This window comes from Gossypium hirsutum, chromosome D12 (assembly GCF_007990345.1).
Source record: "Gossypium hirsutum isolate 1008001.06 chromosome D12, Gossypium_hirsutum_v2.1, whole genome shotgun sequence".
Classification (NCBI taxonomy): Eukaryota; Viridiplantae; Streptophyta; class Magnoliopsida; order Malvales; family Malvaceae; genus Gossypium; species Gossypium hirsutum.
This window is the reverse complement of record NC_053448.1, coordinates 39,807,724-39,827,002: the sequence shown is the minus strand read 5'-3', so window position 1 is coordinate 39,827,002 and position 19,279 is coordinate 39,807,724. Positions and strand designations below refer to the sequence as shown.

At 33.7% G+C, this 19,279-nt stretch overlaps 2 protein-coding genes across 2 annotated transcripts; one reads left to right on the top strand and one right to left on the bottom strand.

The window, feature by feature from the left end:
• The first annotated feature begins 4,551 nt into the window (after window positions 1–4,551).
• Window positions 4,552–14,186, top strand: LOC107945655 (K(+) efflux antiporter 2, chloroplastic). The gene is made up of 21 exons (XM_016879735.2): window positions 4,552–4,802; window positions 4,976–6,672; window positions 7,005–7,176; window positions 7,286–7,376; window positions 7,632–7,768; window positions 7,866–7,925; window positions 8,005–8,124; window positions 8,533–8,601; window positions 9,072–9,137; window positions 9,738–9,827; window positions 10,245–10,349; window positions 10,449–10,577; window positions 11,031–11,240; window positions 11,594–11,743; window positions 11,865–11,918; window positions 12,062–12,120; window positions 12,576–12,642; window positions 12,713–12,889; window positions 12,980–13,036; window positions 13,313–13,387; window positions 13,807–14,186. The coding sequence occupies exons 2-21, from the start codon at window positions 5,048–5,050 to the stop codon at window positions 13,921–13,923; spliced, it is 3,630 nt and encodes a 1,209-aa protein (XP_016735224.2). The 5' UTR covers window positions 4,552–4,802; window positions 4,976–5,047; the 3' UTR covers window positions 13,924–14,186.
• A 904-nt stretch (window positions 14,187–15,090) lies between these two features.
• LOC107945654 (phosphomannomutase) lies at window positions 15,091–18,166 on the bottom strand. The gene is made up of 12 exons (XM_016879734.2): window positions 17,975–18,166; window positions 17,788–17,864; window positions 17,625–17,669; window positions 17,431–17,497; window positions 17,263–17,339; window positions 17,094–17,129; window positions 16,845–16,900; window positions 16,633–16,732; window positions 16,285–16,380; window positions 16,107–16,196; window positions 15,579–15,630; window positions 15,091–15,463 (listed from the first exon to the last, which is right to left on the bottom strand). Exons 2-12 carry the CDS (start codon window positions 17,854–17,856, stop codon window positions 15,405–15,407), a joined length of 747 nt encoding a protein of 248 aa, XP_016735223.2. The 5' UTR covers window positions 17,857–17,864; window positions 17,975–18,166; the 3' UTR covers window positions 15,091–15,404.
• Window positions 18,167–19,279: the final 1,113 nt, after the last annotated feature.

Here is a 19,279-nt window from a genome sequence, read left to right as displayed (position 1 = left end):
CTTATTTCTATTCTCAATTTGATTCTTTGTTGTTTTGGGGATTTTATTTCAAATTTGGAAATTCAAAGTTCTAATATTTTAATTTTCTGTTTCATTTCAGATCTGATTGTTTAGGGTTTTCGTAGGAGTTTCCCGTGACTTAGCAACTCGATCTTGGTCCGCGCGCAACCCCGTATCACAGGGTGTGCTATATGCCATGGAGAAAGAGAGGACATGGAGTACCTTTTTCACAATTACACCTTTGTGAGAGTAATTTGGCTTGGGTCTAAGCTGGGAATTACATCAGATAGACTTAGTGTGAATTCTCTACAAGAGTGGGTCTTGGAAGAGAAATATTTACAAAATTTACCTCTATCTTATGAAACATATAAATCCATAGAAATAAAGCCATTTTTGAAGTAAAATTCCTAAATCTGGTTGGTGTGATCAATCTTGCTTTAGAACAGACAAATCAGACAATTAGAGCTTATGAGAATTGGATTGACCTAAAGGCTAAAAGACAGGTTAGGTTGGACATGAAACTTGAAAATGCTCCAGCATCGGGTTTTAACATCTTCATTGGATGGAAAAGAGGTAATTCAAAGGTCGATATGGTCATCTTATTCCAAACACCCGAGTTTAGAACAAGGGAAGTCATCCATGAATGTCTCGATCAGGTACATGGAGTCAATGACAAACTGCTAATTGCTCGATTTTGTTCTGATACCATCTAGTCGTATGGGTATTACTTCAACAACTTTTTGGACTAAGGATAAATTCTTAAGAGCAAATTTTGAAGGTAAAAAGGTCTATATAAAGTGAAAAATTCAACCTATTTAGGAGGACATCATAGTTTTGTGGAGTCTTTTTAAGTCATATTGGTATAGGTAGCATTTATGCTAAAGCCTTGAATTGGGTCGATAAATAGGCAACAAGATTGCTTCAAGGTGGGTTTGGATGAGCGGTGGGGTGCGGTGCGTTTAGCTTATTTTTTATCTCATGTTACAGTATCGTTACAATATCTAATCTTACTGCCCTTGTTTTTTTTTATACTAACCACAGATAAATGCACCGCCCATCCAAACCCACCCTTAATCATGTTAGTTGTTTAGTTTTCTCTGCCATTGTTCATGCTTTCTTTGATATTTGATTCATGTATTAAAAAAATATACCCACAAAGCTTTATATCTATATTGAACATACATCCCACCTCCAACTTGGGACTATTTGTTGGATCGCCGGCACCCTTATGGCGCAGCGAAAAATAAAAATCCGGCGATCCTAACCAGGGATCCATGTGTGAGGAACGAATCGGGGTGAAAGAGGTTGCGAAATTACCTAATGTTTATTCAGAGTAGACAGCAACACCTCAACAACGAGTAGTCTGATCTGCTGTCGAACCAAACCGCAATCTATCGTGATTCTGGCCTCTACGTAATCCACCCAGTTGACTACAAACGGAAGGAATCCCCAAAACAGTTTTGAGAGTTATTTTTCTTTGACGGCTGCTAGACTCAAACAAAGAAAAACGGGATTATATATATCCTTTTGTTTTAAGGTTTTTTTTAAGAATTAAATAAATATAATAATATTTTAATTTGAAAATTATAATTACATTAATTATAATATAAGTTCGGTAAACCATATATTTATTTGAATTCTTATTCTAACCAAATTCATGTCCTCACTATACGTACAACAGCCTTGTACATAATGTGTTGGAAATTTGATTACCTATAATTAATTTAATTCAAGTGACCCCAAAAACAATACCAACTATGGTTTATTCCGTTCATTTCAACTATAGGGTGTGACTCTGTAGGTTCTTGTAACGTTAGCAGTAACACTAGAACGATTCTAATGCTACAAACAATGAGTGGCATCTAGCAATGCATCATTGCTACCTAAGTCACAAGAGATCATGATTCGACATAACCTTTTTATGATTAACCTTTTATGCAATAATCCTTAAGTCCTTTATCTCTGGATTGGACACAAGTCATGGAATAGTCACACTTGCATTGTCCATTCCATGTTCATTGATATCTTAAGTAGACTACGATATACAAATAAGTATGACATCTAATATCAACTTATTTGAGCATGGCCATGCATTTCTAGTCTCACTTAATCAAGTGGCCTAAGATATTACTCCCATTATGTAGGAGGGACTTATCCTATATCGACCAACCATATCCCTCTACATAGATTGAGGTATATCCAACATCAGTCTTTATAGAACAACCAGTTACGGTGTACGTTTGACTGTATCAAAATATACAACTCACGATGTTGGGATTATGATGATCTCAAGTCTGAGGATCATATAAATATTAATCATTATGAGTAATGTCGTGACAATTACATAATAATCCAAGAAACATACTTATAACGGGTCAGTCCAATATGTTGTTCTCTAACACACATATTCATGTAATGATTCTGACATTCCATATCAATGACAACTCTTTATCATCAATCAACTACACGTTAGTCTTAATGCATTATCGTTGTCCTATCCAACAATAATACTTGACTAAGGAACTTTTAAGAATAATCATATTATTCTCAGGACATTATTATAAAACAATTTATTTATATACACAGAAAAGAAACTGAAATAATAATGGTAACACCTTATATTAATAAACATGATAAATCAAGTATGTTATTACAACCATCTCATGATTGATCTTTGGGCATACTCTAACACTATTATCATGTGCAAATTACCCTCAAACTCAATCCATAGTGGAAAATACATCATCAATATTAAATCAAATTATTTTAAATCAATTTTAATAAATGGTTTGGATTCCAAGCAAATAAAACATAATTTTACATTTACATTTTGCATAAAAAAATAAGTCTACTTATTCAACATAAAAATTTAATTTATTTTTTTAAAATATATACAATTTAATCAAAATCAAAGTCTTATATATACATTTAAACCACAATTAAAACTGTGTATAATTACACAAATAAAAGTTTACGTATCAATTTACACATTAGCTAAAAGTTCATGTATAATTTTTATATTTATCCCTTATAGTTAATATAATTTTTGTTCACCAACTTAGTAATTAAGTATATTTTAGTACTTGTATTTTTTATGGACTATGATCTCTAAATTTAGTAACTAGATTCACTTTGAGTCTTAATATTGGATTTTATAAAAGTGTGGTTGAAATTTACAAAAATATATTTTTCAATTTCAAGTAATGATGTAACACAATTTCAAGCGCAACATCATTAAATTTTTACGAATTTCAAGTTTGGAGATTAAAGCTCGGAAAAATTGCAAAGCTCATATACTAAAATGGATAAAAAATCACTTTTTTCAAAATCGAGCTAAAATATGGGGTTAGACCGATTAGCTTGAGAATCAATTGAGTTGGTTGATTGGACCAATTGGATCGGACTAAAAAATTAATTGAGCTAGAGGTTGAATTGATTTTTTTATTTTTATTTAATTAACCCAAACAAATTAATCGGACAAAAAACTGATAATCTAACAAGTTAGAAGATCAATCCAATTACCGAAAACATTAAAAAGATACCAATATCAAAATAAATCTATTCAAGAGCCAAAAAAAAACACTAATAATAATTATTAGTATTAAAAAACGTGAAAGTAAGAGTTGAAACCAAAAGCTTAATAACATCAATGGAGGGAGAGGCGTGGAGCGAGCGGCTCTTGGCAGCCAGATGGGGGCGAATGAACGAGGCTCACTTTCAGTCCTTGGCTCTACGCTCCTCCCAACCCGCACCAGAGGCCGTGACCATTCAAATAATGACTCACAAGCAACGACAAATAAAGAATCCGTAGCTTCCACGCGTGGTTGACGCGACTGCATATGATATCACCACTGGAATATCCAAAGAGCATATAAAATCAAGTCACCCTCAACAAAAAAAATAGGGTAAATTGCCCAAGGTTGCTAAATCATTAGTAAATTTATATTTAGATCATTTAACTTTAAAAAATTATAAAATAATTATTAAAATATTCGAAAGTTTTCATTTAAGTCACCGAATTAGTCGAAATTTTATTTAAGTCACTGGAATGTTAATTTTTTTTTTAAAGTTGGGCTAGTGTACTCTAAATGACAATTTGGCGATTGATATGATAGATTGGTATCTATCGATGAGTAGAAAAATATACTTTAGATCCAAGTCGATTTGACAATCAATATCGGGGATCAGAGAAAAAATTTGTTTGGATTTTAGTTCGTAGATTCGTGAATTTAAAGTTGTTTCATGAAAAAAATTGAATTGTAAAGAGGAAAAAGAATGAGAGCTTTCGATTGCTGCAAATGGTGTAAATATAGAAGGCCATACAATAATGATTTAACAGCGCAACGACTTAAATGAAAACTTTCGAATAATTTAGTGATAATTTTGTAATTTTTTGAAGTTGAGTGACCAAAATGTAAGTTTATTAATAGTTTGGTGACCTTAGATGTAATTTACCACCAAGAGACCAAATCTACAAAATTAAAACTTGTTTTAATAATTTCCAAATAAAAAAACAAAATTTATCCACCAATCATCTAATTTCCTCGTGTATATATTATTTTCCCTCCTCCCTTTCCTACTTCCCAAACAGAAAAAAAAAATAGAGGGAAAAGATTAAAAATCAAAGAAAAAAAAAGTAAAATTAACTCGTGAATTTCATAATTGGAAAAGCAAAAAAAGGCCACGTTGATTTGTTTATCAGTTGTGTCATTTTCTGCTTCTTCTTTTTTTTGGCTTTTTAGTCATAAGATTTTCCTCTCAAACTCCGCCTCTCTCCTACATTTCCGCCGTTTCTTTGATCGGTCAGTTCGCTTTCTCTTCATTTTCTTTTTTACTTATTATTTTTATTCAGTACCGATTTTATGTATATGTTATATTGTATGAGTATAAACTGTGAAGTATGTACTGATTTTGCTGTTCTAGGGTTACTAGCGTGGATTCTTTAATATTTTGTTTTTTGTTTTTATTGCTCTAGGTGTTTGATAAAAGGTCAATTAGAGTTCTTGAAATGCGTTGCTAAGAATAAAGATCGGTGTGGTGAAGAAAGATGGATTTCGCTTGTAGTTTTAAGCGTCCTATGGTATTTCATGGTGGTGAAGGGAGTAGTAGTAGTTCTAGGATGCTGGATCCGTTATGTCCTAGGTTTAAATGTAGGAATTTGAGTTACAGTGTTGTTGATCCCACGATTGGATCCAAAACTCGGTGTTTGAAGAAAATGAGGAAAAGTATGGCTTATGGTGGTTGTTTAAGTTCGAATTTGGTTTTTGGGGGGAAAGTTAACCGTCATTTGTGCAGTGCGTACTCTAGTAGGTCGTTGTTTTACGCTTTGCGTGATGTGTCGAAAGTAAGAGGAGTTAGGTTGTGTTGTCAAGGTAATGATTCGTTGGCTTATGCTGATGGGAATGGTCGGAATGTGGAATTTGCAGAGAGTGGTGATGGGAGTTCGAGTGGTACTGTATCGAATGGTTTGGAAGAAGAAGATAGAAATCTAAATGGTGAAGTGGAAACACCTAGTCTGGATGACTTGAGGGAAGTGTTGCAGAAGGCGATTAAGGAATTGGAAGTGGCACGTCTTAACAGTAGGATGTTTGAGGAAAAGGCTCTGAAAATATCAGAAGCAGCTATAGCTTTGAAGGACGAAGCAGCCAATGCTTGGAATGATGTTAATGGCACACTTAATATGAGTCAAGATATTGTGAACGATGAGTGCGTTGCTAAAGAGGCTGTTCAAAAGGCAATGATGGCATTATCTTTAGCTGAGGCAAGGCTTCAGGTGACAGCAGACTCATCTGAATCTCTGAAAAAGGGAAATGATTCCCCAGAAAGTTCTGGAGAGAGTGATGTGGAAATTGATATTAGGGAAGATAATGGAGCAGCATTGACTGCACAAAATGAGATTAGAGAATGTAAGGAGAAGTTAGAAAATTGTGAAGTGGAGTTAAGGCACTTGCAGAGTAAAAAGGAGGAGTTGCAGAAAGAAGCAGATAGATTGAATGAGGTTGCAGAGAAAGCACAGATGGATGCATTGAAAGCTGAGGAAGAAGTTGCAAACATCATGCTTTTAGCTGAGCAAGCTGTTGCTTTTGAATTGGAAGCTACACAGCATGTGAATGATGCAGAGATAGCTCTGCAAAAAGCTGAAAAGTCTCTTTCTAATTTGATTGTTGAGACTGTTGAGCAGCAGGTTTCGGCCGAAGAGACTGTTATTGAGGAGGAGACCAGTCCCGGGGGTCCTAATGATGTTTTTGTTGAAAGAGAAAGGGATGCTTTGATTAATGGTGGCATGGTGGTTGCTGAGCCTACAGCAGACATCATATCTGGTAAAGCTAGAAAAAGTTCTGAAGCTATCAAACAATTTGATGATCTAAGTGATCATGAGAACGGAATCCCGGGTTTAGATTCTCCAAAAGAAGCTGAAATTGAAGCAGAAAAGTCAAAAAGTGTTCAATCAAAGAAGTCGGAATCTCAGAAGGAGCTGACAAGGGAGACTTCACCCCCTAATTCCTCAAAGTCGTTGTTGAAGAAATCTTCACGTTTCTTCCCTGCATCATTTTTTTCCTTCACTGATGATGGGACAGAGTTCACACCATCGTCAGTCGCCCAGAGTCTTTTGGAGTCCGCAAGGAAACAAATTCCTAAACTGGTAGTAGGAGTACTGCTCTTGGGAGCTGGGTATGTTTTTGAATATTACTACTGTATTATATTAACTAAATTAGTTATATCTCCTCTAAAATTCCTGTATATGTCTTTGCTGAGCGTTAATTTCTCCTTCATGACCGAAATGGCATGTTCTGTTAAAACAAGATGTTTTTCTTTTGGAATGCTATGCCTATTTCTTCTCCGATCAAACGTTTAGATCTAGTGAATTCACTGCTTGACTATAATAAAAAAAACGGATCAACTCCTCTGGAAGGAACCATTTTATTGAGTTTGTGTTTTATCAGTTTATTACTTTTTTATAAGATTCAATGCCTGCAAAAATGATTGCCTGCCTTTGATCACAGGGTTGCCTTCTATGCTAATCAGGCAGAGAGGAGAGCTCAGTTGATGCAGCAGCCAGATGTCATAACTACTAGTATAGATGACATTTCCTTAAATGCAAAACCTCTGATGCGACAAATGAAGAAAATTCCTAAAAAACTAAAAGAACTAGTTGCTTTTCTTCCGCATCAAGAGGTATCTGATCCTACACCATTTATTAGTTTCTCCATTTGTTTCTTTTGATTGTAATCATACTGAATATAGCAGCTTGTCAGAAGCTTATTTCAATCTTTGAATTTCTCAGATGAATGAGGAGGAGGCTTCTCTCTTTGATGTGTTGTGGTTACTTCTTGCAAGCGTAATATTTGTGCCTATATTTCAGAAAATTCCTGGAGGTGACTAAACTCTCTATCCTTTAGCTCATTTCAGTATGTAGCATCGAGTCGGCGTTCTTAAAAAACGCATGATCTTTTGTCAATATGAACTTTTGCAAAGACTTTTGGTGCTCATGTTTGAATTCTCTATTTTCTTTTTATGATGTTTCCTCATAGTCTGGAGAAAACAATGTTTTTTCTCTTTCCTGCTCCTTACCATTATTTGTTCTATTTTTCCTTTACTGATGTTTTTCTTCTAACTGCTCCAATTTTTAGGCAGTCCCGTTCTTGGATATTTGGCTGCTGGCATCTTGATTGGACCTTATGGTCTTTCCATAATCCGTCATGTGCATGGGACCAAAGCAATTGCTGAATTTGGAGTTGTTTTCTTGCTATTCAATATTGGCCTTGAGGTGGAGTTTATTTTATACATCCATAATTGCAGCTTTACATTGAATTCTATCATTATAAGATGATACTAAACATGTACCCATATCTTGCCTTTTGCAGTTATCCGTCGAAAGGTTAAGTTCCATGAAGAAATATGTTTTTGGATTAGGCTCTGCGCAGGTGATTGAGAAAATAAATTTTCTGTTACTGTCACATATGTTTTGAAAGTTCTTTTAACTTATACTTTTATGTGATGCAGGTCCTTGTGACTGCAGTTGTAGTTGGCTTGGTTGCTCATTTTGTTGCTGGGCAGCCTGGTCCAGCTGCAATTGTGATTGGGAATGGCCTGGCATTATCTTCAACTGCTGTTGTCTTGCAGGTAATTAACATAGGCACATTCTGCTTCAGATGTTATTAATTGACATTGTATTATTATTACTCTTGCACATCCTGAAGGACACAAATTTTAGCAAGCTTGCTAGGGCAAAAGATTCAAATTTTATTTTTGTTTAATATTTATAAACATCTATTTTCCTCTTATATTCCTCTGCGACCTCTTAAAATCTTTAGAAATTAGAAGATAACTTGGTTTCTTGCGATTGTCTTCACAAATCTACCTAATAGGTTTAGTAATAGCATGAATGTGACCTGATTGTATCAAACTCTTGTCATTTGTTTTATTTTTTATATTTTTTGTTCTTTTACAATAACATACCTACCACAGAAGATAAAGAGACCTCATGGCTCCATTATGTGGTCTTATAATTGATATTGTCTTCATTTGCAGGTATTACAGGAGCGAGGTGAGAGTACTTCGCGCCATGGACGTGCTACATTTTCAGTCCTACTTTTTCAGGTTGTCCTAGGATCTTGAGAAAAGGGATTGACTTCAGGAGGCATTTTTTATGAATTGAATTTTGCAGTCAGTGATAGTAGTTCTTTATTCAGTTATTATACAAATGAATGTCTTGATAACTGATACGTGTATGCCTGCTACCTTTTGTCCCTTTCTTCTTCTTCTTATTTTTAAATCTTCTTTCGCAATCTTCATGTTTTAAACAGACATATTTACTGTTGAAGTAAGCAAAGATGAAATTAGTTATCTACTCAATGCAACATGGTAATCGCCTATTAAGCCATCTTGCTCCCATAGTACTAAAAATGCTTTATGAATGATCCGACTAAATTGGCAATTAGGACATAATAATACCTGCTTGATATGTTTGGAATCCTCCCTCGTTAGTCTTTTGAAGTTCACTTTGACATTTAGTTCATTTGGATGGTTTTGGTTGTGAATTTTTATTGATTAATATCTCTTCTTTCCAGGACTTGGCTGTTGTTGTTTTGCTTATACTCATACCTCTTATCTCACCAAATTCATCAAAAGGAGGGGTAATCTTCTAAATTCTAATATATCCATTTTTTGCTTTTCCTTTTTATTCCTCATTTAACCTTGAATATTCTAATTGGCTTTGCTTTGATAGTATGTCATTCACATACATCTATGTTCTTTATTCTGATACTTGCATTAATCATTAAGTTTTTTTGGGGCTCAAATTTTGATGAATGAACCATAAAGCTCTCTTGGGGCTTGGGTTTTGATGAGTGATTTTCCTAAGCTTCTATTAGTAGAAAGCTGTCTGCTCCTTCATCTCCTTGGGTTTCTTAATAGCTGTTTATGTTTATTTCTTTGCAGCATACTCCACTAGTTTGCTTTAAGGGAGCATGTGCTTTCCCCAAAATCTTTTCTTTTGTTATTTGATGGTTGCCTCCATAAATGGTTCTAATGAACTTCTAAGGAAGTATTTTGGAAACATTTGCAAGTGGAAATATTTAGGGAAAAACATGAAAGAACTTTGATGGCTAAGGCAAGTTAAGGAGAAGTGAAATTTGCCCCTTGTCTGGTTTATCTGCCACATTCTTGTTATCGCTGCTGATACTTCCACATTTTATATTTGCACTTTTGAGTTATGTAACTTTTTTGGTTTTCAGGTTGGTTTTAGAGCCATTGCTGAAGCTCTTGGACTGGCTGCTGTTAAGGCAGCAGTTGCCATTTCTGCCATTATTGCTGGGGGACGGTTGGTAAGTTTTATGTCTAAGACATTCATAAATTATGGCCTCAGGTTTGGACATTAAATTTTTATTGTTTTACTTTATCTTAACTTATCCTGTAATATTTGACTGATTAAAAAAATTGCAAATTGTCTATTAAGAGCGTTCAAATATAACCTGGTTGGATGTACGTGGTATCATTCTAGTGGAGCTAACTGATTGTTTGTGAGAGCTTTGTTATACATATAAGAAATGCATCTACTAGTCTGATAGTATTGACTCATAAATCATAACAAAAAAGAAAGGTATTTGACTCATAGATGCAATTTACCCGCAATCTTCAGAATCTACTAAGGTTGTTGATACCTGTGCTTGACTCTGAAAATGGATAATGCTTCAGAAACGCAGCAGCTGCTGATTTTTGTATACTTTTGTCCTTTCTTGCAGTTGCTTCGACCAATTTATAAGCAAATAGCAGAAAATCAAAATGCAGAAATATTCTCAGCCAATACCCTCCTTGTTATTCTAGGGACAAGTCTCCTTACTGCTAGGGTACGAAAACTATACATTCTTGTCAAATTTTCTTTTTCTTCTGTTGTAGTAATAATACCTTAGATCCTTCATTTTGTTTTTACTCTTCTGGTTGAACAGGCTGGACTTTCCATGGCATTGGGAGCATTTCTAGCTGGTTTGCTTCTTGCAGAGACTGAATTCTCTTTGCAGGTTGAGTCAGATATTGCTCCATATCGTGGCCTCTTATTGGGTCTCTTCTTCATGACGGTGGGTACTTTATTTGGTGGCCTCTCCATTTTGGATGACTAGAGTGTCTGTTCATTGAATTACTTTCTTGCTTCAGTTGTAGTTGTATCTGGTGCTCATTTCTTATGAAGGCCATTTAGATAGTGTTTGGAAAGCCATCTACTAATTGGGTTTGTGTGTAATTGCTTGTAATTACACAAGGGTGGCATGTCCAAACGTATCCTTAGTGTGAATATTATACAACAATCATATCACCAAGATTCTTTATACACAGAGGATGATTTTATCTCATAGGTGGAAGTAGGATAAAACTGGGAGAGGTGGTTGGATAAAGTCTTCATATCATTTACTATCTTACTGAGTTTTGAGAATGATAACACTTGCTTAATTTGGCTTGTTTTTGGTTTTAGGTTATTGTTACTGCCATACATTGATGATCAAGCATATGCAACTGTTGACAATTTGACTTTTCAGGTTGGCATGTCCATTGACCCAAAGCTTCTTGTATCAAATTTTCCTGTCATTGCGGGGACATTGGCACTCTTACTTGGTGGCAAGACCATATTGGTGGCAGTTGTTGGTAAACTTTTTGGTATTTCGATCATATCTGCCATAAGGGTTGGTCTTCTTCTAGCTCCAGGTGGAGAATTTGCATTTGTGGCTTTTGGTGAAGCTGTTAATCAGGTTTCTTTCACTATTAACTAATATCATTTGGTCATGGGATTATCTCATCCACATCTAATAGTTTATCTTGTATTTGGTAAATTTTTAGTTAACCTGTTGGGTTATTGATTTTTACTTTTGAGTTTTGTCAGTGTAATGGTGGTTTGTCATTTGAGAAAGATATATTGTTCACATATTCGTTCCATTATAATTTGGAATATTCGTTAACCGTATCATATATCTTAGGTAAATGGGCACGTTTTGTTACTAAATCAACAAGAATTGTTGTTCTTTGAATAATGAAATCCAACTTCCAAGTGCTAATATGCAGTGTTTTATCACTTATGCAAGTATTAATGGGGGGTTTTTGGCAGGGAATAATGTCTTCTCAGCTATCCTCATTGTTGTTCCTTGTTGTGGGGATTTCAATGGCCCTCACACCATGGCTTGCTGCTGGAGGCCAGTTAATTGCCTCTCGTTTTGAGCTGCACGATGTTCGAAGCTTATTGCCTGTTGAGAGTGAGGTAACATAATAAAGTATCTTTATGCAGTAAATCTCTTTTCAATATATTAAGCATCTGATTTTGATGTAGTGGGATCTCTAATAGTTATTAATCTGTCTCTTTAACTTGGTTTTATTTCCAGACTGATGATTTGCAAGATCATATTATCATTTGTGGATTTGGGCGTGTTGGGCAGGTATTTATATATTTGCACCCTTGAATTTGAAAAATTAGTCTGAAAGTGTTAATCTGATGAACCTCTTCTCAAATTAGTTAATAATCCATAAACACATGTCAGTAACAATGTCGTGTTTTCTCTTTTTCTTTGCATTTTTTCAGATCATAGCTCAGCTACTTTCAGAGCGCCTAATTCCATTTGTTGCCCTTGATGTGCGGAGGTAACATAATTCTTTTTAAAGAGAAGTCAAATAATCATCTATCATAATGCTTATGATTTTGCAAACATCTGACTCCATCTTAGTCTAGGGTATAAATCCTTTGTGTATGCCAATTTAATTCCTCCAAGATACCTGACCATACCGCGACTCACATGAGTTTGTCTTTGATTTTCTATATTACCCAATGTATTGATATAGCCCATGATTATGAGCTAGAGATTGATGCATATAAATGTTCTCGATTAATGTAAAACAGTCGCTTTTGCCTACTATGTGATTGACATTTTTGTTGAAGAAGCTTAAGACATTCATGGAAATAGGCCGACTCATTTTGGAAATGGCCATAAAGTAATTGTCTTTCATAGCCTATACCAGTGGTAGACATCACAAAATAGCATATATCTAAAGTTCATCAATTAATCATGGCAAGTACTAAAAGTTTCTGCTCCTTTCAGTGATAGGGTGGCAATGGGGCGTTCCCTGGACATTCCTGTTTATTTTGGAGATGCTGGTAGTCGAGAGGTAAGCAAAATTCGTTCAAAATAAGCCGACTTGTAGATCACTATTTGACTTCTTTTATACTGGTGATTAGGTCCTTCACAAAGTTGGTGCTGAAAGAGCTTGTGCTGCGGCAATAACCTTGGATACACCTGGTGCCAATTATAGAACTGTTTGGGCTCTGAGCAAGTATTTCCCTAATGTGAAAACTTTTGTCCGTGCTCATGATGTTGATCACGGCCTTAATTTGGAAAAAGCTGGGGCTACGGCTGTAATATTCTTTTACCTTCTACTAAATTTACCTCCTGTGGTTTTTCTTCTCCTGGTTTTTCCTTATTCTCTTCTTCCTTGTTGAGTATAGGTTGTGCCAGAAACCTTGGAACCAAGTCTGCAGTTGGCTGCTGCTGTCCTAGCTCAGGTATGATGGATTACATTTTCCAATCCCGAGCACCTTGTTTCCCTTATGCTTTCCTCGGCCAATAGTGGTTTTAACATTGTCTCTGAGCTAGAGATCATGATTTGGATGTGCAACACTTGCATCGGTCATTTATTAATATGATTAATCCTGCGTTAAACCGTGCAGATGTCTTATATTCATCTGTTAATCCGATGCTTCCACTTCTATTCCATTTTTTTTACTTATGCTGATATCTTAAACAATCCATATCGTTTCTTTTCCCCTTTCTTTCTGCAGGCTAAACTCCCAACATCTGAGATTGCAGCAACAATCAATGAATTTAGGTCTCGCCATCTTGCGGAACTAACAGAGGTACTCCCTACAACCCTACTTTTTCCTTTATTTGGTAAAAGTATCATGGAGGCCATTAGACTAGGAGTTGGATTGCATTTCTCCCTCTATAAAAAAAATGGACAAATTAGTCCTTGTACGTCAGATCAAAGAGCAAACTGGTTCTGTGTTCAAAATTTTCTCTATTTCTACTATTAAAAACTTGTCCCTTTACATCAGTATGAGGTACACGTTGCACGCATCATGTCATTGTTTGGTTATTCCGGCAACCATGTTAGTTTTTAACAATACATATGGATGAAATTTTAGTAGAGAGCAAAATATAATCTGACTCTTAGTACAGGAGCTTCTATGGTACTTTTACCTTTTTATTTTTGTTTATTTCCTAACATCTCAAGGTATATTTTTATCATAATCCCAACGTGTTTTCACTTCCACAGCTATGCCAAGCTAGCGGAAGTTCTCTCGGTTATGGGTTTTCTCGAGTCACGAATAAACCTAAAACTCTACCGCCGGATTCTTCGGACGATAACCACGTTACTGAATTGGCGATATGAAAGGTTCCTCGTGTTAACCAGGTATAATAAGCCCTCCCCCCCCCCCCTTTCAGGGGGAAAAACTGTATAGAACAACTACATGCCCCCATTGTTGTAAGTTGTACAGAAAATAGTACAAAAAAAAAGGACCTTTTTCCAGTAATTACAAAATTTTAAGCGGTTGATAAATTTTTGATGACTTTTATTAATTGCTTGTTAAGGATCAACTGTTGTTGTACTTTGTCATTAAATGGTAACAGACAGGAAAGGAACATTTTCATGGATTACCGTTTTCATGTTCTTTTCATAGATCGATTGAAATATTTACGTCCTAGTTTAAAATTATAAAATTTTTGATAAATTATTTTGGGTAAAATATACCGGTAGTCACTTAATTATTGATAAGTTTTTTTTTGGTCATTCAATTATGAAAAATTATACAATTGTTATCTAATTATTTGATTTGTCCTTGGTCATTAGGTTAATGGAAAATTTTGTGATAATTTTTAAAATTGGTATAATAACTTTACTCTTCAATATTTATATATTGTATTAATTTAATTTTGATTCTAAAAAAAAAAGTAATCTTTTAACATCTACATCTTGTATGTTTTGATATATATATATATTAATAATTTTGCTTTTTTCTATGGGACTTAAAAGAATAAATTTATCAATTAAATTTGATTGAAAATATATTAAAATTAAAAATATAAAAATTTAGTATAATAGTTATCATTTTTTATTGTTTAATATTACAAACAAAGCCAAAATTGTAAAAAAATACCAAATTATACCATATAAATGTGAGGGAGTTATATTTTTTAGAATCAAATTTAAATTAACATATTGTATAATCATTAAGAGCTAAAATTACTATTATGTCTATATAAAATGTCTGATGGTTGATTGAATTAGGAATCAATAGTTTAACTTGTTCAACTATTATGACACTGGATGTAATATTTTAATATTGTATCACATCATGACTTGAAAATTTATATAAATTTTTAAATAATAATGCCTCAAAATCAAAGACCAAAATGAATCTAATTGTCAAATTCAAGTGACAAAGTGCAAAAAAAAAAAAAAAAACCCTAACAGCCAAACTCATGGGTATTTTTCCGTCTCTTCTGATTGAAGTTAAATGGGAAAAAAATTGCCATAAACAAATGGAGCTTTATAATATAAGACACAGATCATATTTATTATTGAGCAGTTCATCCTGCCGGCTTCAGTGTATATATAAATACATATATAAATTGCTGCAACCTTAATAAAGTGAATGTCCAAAATTCATGATTCCCTCAAATGATAGTAAAAGAGAATCATGGTGATACCATATTTTCTGCAAGTTCTAAATACCCAAAATTTAACCACTTTGAACTATTACTGAATAATATAAAAACTACATACTTGAGCCAGCACCCGGCTTGCCACATATTCTTTCCCATAAACCACTCGATACAACTCGGTAATACCAAGAAGAAAAGCGGTATCGTTCAAGGGTTGCTTAAGAAGAGAGCTTTGCACTGCTTCACTGTATCACCAGGACTTGTAACTATATATGACCAAAATAAAACATATTGTTATATTGCCAAGGGAAATTGAATCACTGCATTTTTAGACCATTGAACATTGAGAATCTGTGTAAATAGTTCGAGATAACAACTGACCTGTGTGTCCTACTGTTCTCTCCGATTCATAAATTTCATGATCGTTACCTCCCTGACCAGGGAAAAAACCATTAGTAAATGGAATGAAGGTAAAGGCCAAAAGAAAGCCGATTAAAAACGTATAATGACTCTAAGTTTATGGATTTATGTAGGGTGGAAGGCAGTAAAAACGGATATGCTTCAAATTGCGTTTTGCCTCTACTAAAAAAATGGAAACATTAGTCTCTATATATTAGTTCAAAGAGTAAATTGGTCCTCTTTCTTAAAAATTTAATCTATTTGTACTGTTTAAAATTAGCATGGTTGACAGAATAACTAGATCGTGATACATGATGTGCCACATGTACATTATGTAGATGTACAAGTCTAGTTTCTAACAGTAGAAACGGATGAAATTTTTAACAGAACCAGTTTGCTCTTTGACCACTCATTTCTTAAGTAGAGGGGACAAAATGCGATCCAATACAAGGGCCTCCATGGTACTTTTACCGGTGGAAGACCAAAGAAGTGAAAAAAAATGGAACCAACCTTGTAAGTTTTGTCCCCAAAGAAGTGGATTTCTTGAAACTCTTCAAGATATCTCAAGCAATATGTTTTGTCCCAGCCCTCGGGGAAAACCTATAACGATCAAAACGAAGCAATCACTAATCCTTTTGACGTTCATGGTACTTAAAATGTTGAAACAAACTATATATGTATTACTTACATCAAAGCTTATTTGCCCTCCAATTGAAAATGTCAAGTTAAGGTGAGCAAACTTTTCTCGAAGTACAGACACCATTTTCAGGCGAATATTGTGAACCTGAAACTCGAATAGTTTGATTTATTTAAGTATATGCACCTAAAAAGTACTAAAAGCTAATTTAGCATTGTTGTTTGTTCTCGAGTTGGTTTCAAAAGCACATCTTAAACACACTTTCGATGGCAAAAGCTCTTCATTTACCATTGCTTTTGCAGTCAAAAAGTGCTTTTGGACGGCCAAAAATGATGCTAGATGCACCCTAACTCCGTATATTTTAGATAGCAAAAACTAAAAGGTTATTATATTTTATACCTTGTCGTACTTTTCGAATTCATCCCTTTCTTCTTGGCTACAGTTACGTCCAATCGGAGATACATTAAGCATCCCACTTCGGAATTCAATGAATGTCCCCCTAAACCGAAGAAAAATGATAAAGAGGTGGTCTTATTCAACTTGACCGATTAGAGGAATAAATAGAGTTGCAGCAGACTTAAAAAATGAACTCCATTCTTCCGATTTTCTACCTTTTTATCGGGATATCCAAGTCAGCAATATAATGCAATGTGAAGTTTATAAATTCCTGCACAATCATTTGCAATCAATGAAACAAATAGCATACACCATTTCTAATGGTAATCAGACATCATCACGAGCGGCTAATGAAAATCAATGGAGTCCTAACGACAGCATAAACCGAGCTTTTTTTCTTAACGTAATCCATTTTAGATATCAAATGGAAGAACCATCATATCTAAGAGGGGAAAAAGACTAACCTTCAGCTTATCTTCTCCGAGAAACGACTTCAAACTCTAGAAAAAGGAAACCGAGACCGAGTTAATGAAATTAAGATAAACTTATCCAAAAGGGGGAAAAAATACTTATCATTTATGGCAAGAAAACAAGGTGTTTGGACAAAAAGAAACTACATGCTGTGAGTAATACCTGGGTTCCAATGAGTTTCCCATCTTTATGAGCAACAAGTCCATTTTCAGAAAATACATAATCATAGTCATTAATCACTGCATTTACAGAAAAAATTGTAACTAATAGTTCAATAATCATAGGGACTAAAAAAGAAACAATGAAAACAACAAGGTTTCATAAGCAAACCTGATTTCCCAAGTTGCTCAGATATCTTAACAAGATCAGATCCACCTACTACTCCAACAGTAACAACCTATAATTGAAAATAAAACAAAGTTCTTTAACAAAAATTGGATCTTGTTTTTTTTTTACTATTTTTTAAAGATTCAACAAAATAAAACCAAAAGAATTGAAGGGTCATCATAAGAAAAATCATATACCTTTCTCAGTTCCTTCATGAACTCCAGCATTTCAGGGGTAGCCACCTATGCCATTTAAATGAAAATGTATCAATTTTCACTTAAATTCAACAACCCAATAAGCATATAATTGAAATTTAAAGGACTAAATATAAAAAAGAGAGATTTACATATATATATATACCTTTCTTGGAGCTGTAAGTGTTCCATCAACATCAAATAAAGCAATCAAACCAGATTTCTTTAGAGCCATTGAAGTTCCTGCAATCAAAATTACAATGCTTTTAGTAAAAAAAAACCAAAAACATCAAAAGATGCAACTTTTAAGATAAAAGATTGAAATTTAAATGGGATTATAAGAAAGTTATGACCTTTTTGAATATTGATGGAGTTTAGAAAAATGGGCTGTAATTGTAATAGAAAATAAGCAAAGGGAATGAAGTTAATGAAGAGCTTTAATGGCGGAACTTAGGGGGGACTAAATAATGTGTTGGGGGGATGAGATCTGGTCTTTGAGATTACTTATTGTCAAAGACAAGTCTTTGAGATTAAAGAATGTGTGAGACTATAGCAAATTAGCAAAGGTAGTTTGAAGAAATTTGTTTAGATTAATTGCATAACATGTCCTTAATTTATGGTGTAAACTTTAAATTGGTCTTAAACTTCAAAATATTCTAATCGAAATTTTAAAATATTAGTATCTTATTCAATCAAGTCCTTCCTTTAAACTGAGCTTGGAGTATGCAATGTCAGAACAAAAAAAAAACTTTATAAATTTCATTAACGCTATCTATTTTCTTTATGACATGTTTATATAAACTATTAATATAATGGTACATTTGTGTTTATAATTTGATATAGTGTTCTAAATATGTTTTAAGTCAAATTCAAATTAGTATTTAATGGCTAAATTGATAGTTAAGCTGATAGAAGTACTCAATTGATATAAAAATTTATACTTTGAGGATTTAATTGAAATTTTTTAAATTTTGGGTGAGAAAAATCGAAGGAAAATTTTTTATTGACTATCTATAACTTGGATTTTTATTGGTTATTCATAAATTGATTAGCAAAGATGTCCAAAAATAATTAATTAATAATTAAATATCCATAAACGTCTAAAGGAGAGAGATTGGCTGAGAGTGAGGAGATTTATATAAATTTTAGGTCAAATTTTTTAATTAGTCCCTATACACTATGTAAATTGTGGATTTAGTCTCTTTTTTAATAAATTTGCTAAATTCGGTACCTGTGTTTTTTCTAGTCTTTTGTACTTTTGAATTTTGAAATTTTAATTCTGACCTAAAACGATAGTAGTTAAATATGTTTGGTTAAATTTTAGTTTTGACCCAAACAACAACACATGTAGATTTAGCCCTTGTACTTTTAATTGGATCATTCTTACTCATCTCTATACTTTTCAAATTTTGAAATTTTAGTCTTGACATAGCTAAACAACTTGGCTTTTTTGTGAGACATTATACATATGATGATATGTTTGCCGCATTAGATTTTGGAAACAACTGAATTTAAGTTAATAAATTTAACAACTACCATTTATCAGGACTAAAATTTAGAAATTAAAAAAAATACAAGACTAAAAATGACCAACTTAAATTACATGGACTAAATCTACAATTACACTTATATAAAAACTAGTAGCTAAATTTTAATAC

Coding starts and splice junctions, on each gene's coding strand:
- LOC107945655 (XM_016879735.2), top strand. CDS start 5,048: ATGGATTTCGCTTGTAGTTTTAAGCGTCCTATGGTATTTCATGGTGGT. Junction 8,602..9,071: donor TTTCAGTCCTACTTTTTCAG/GTTGTCCTAGGA, acceptor TCTTCTTTCCAG/GACTTGGCTGTTGTTGTTTT. Junction 13,037..13,312: donor CTGCTGCTGTCCTAGCTCAG/GTATGATGGATT, acceptor TTCTTTCTGCAG/GCTAAACTCCCAACATCTGA.
- LOC107945654 (XM_016879734.2), bottom strand. CDS start 17,856: ATGGCTCTAAAGAAATCTGGTTTGATTGCTTTATTTGATGTTGATGGA. Junction 17,498..17,624: donor TCATGAAGGAACTGAGAAAG/GTATATGATTTT, acceptor TTTCAATTATAG/GTTGTTACTGTTGGAGTAGT. Junction 17,340..17,430: donor TGAGCAACTTGGGAAATCAG/GTTTGCTTATGA, acceptor CTGTAAATGCAG/TGATTAATGACTATGATTAT.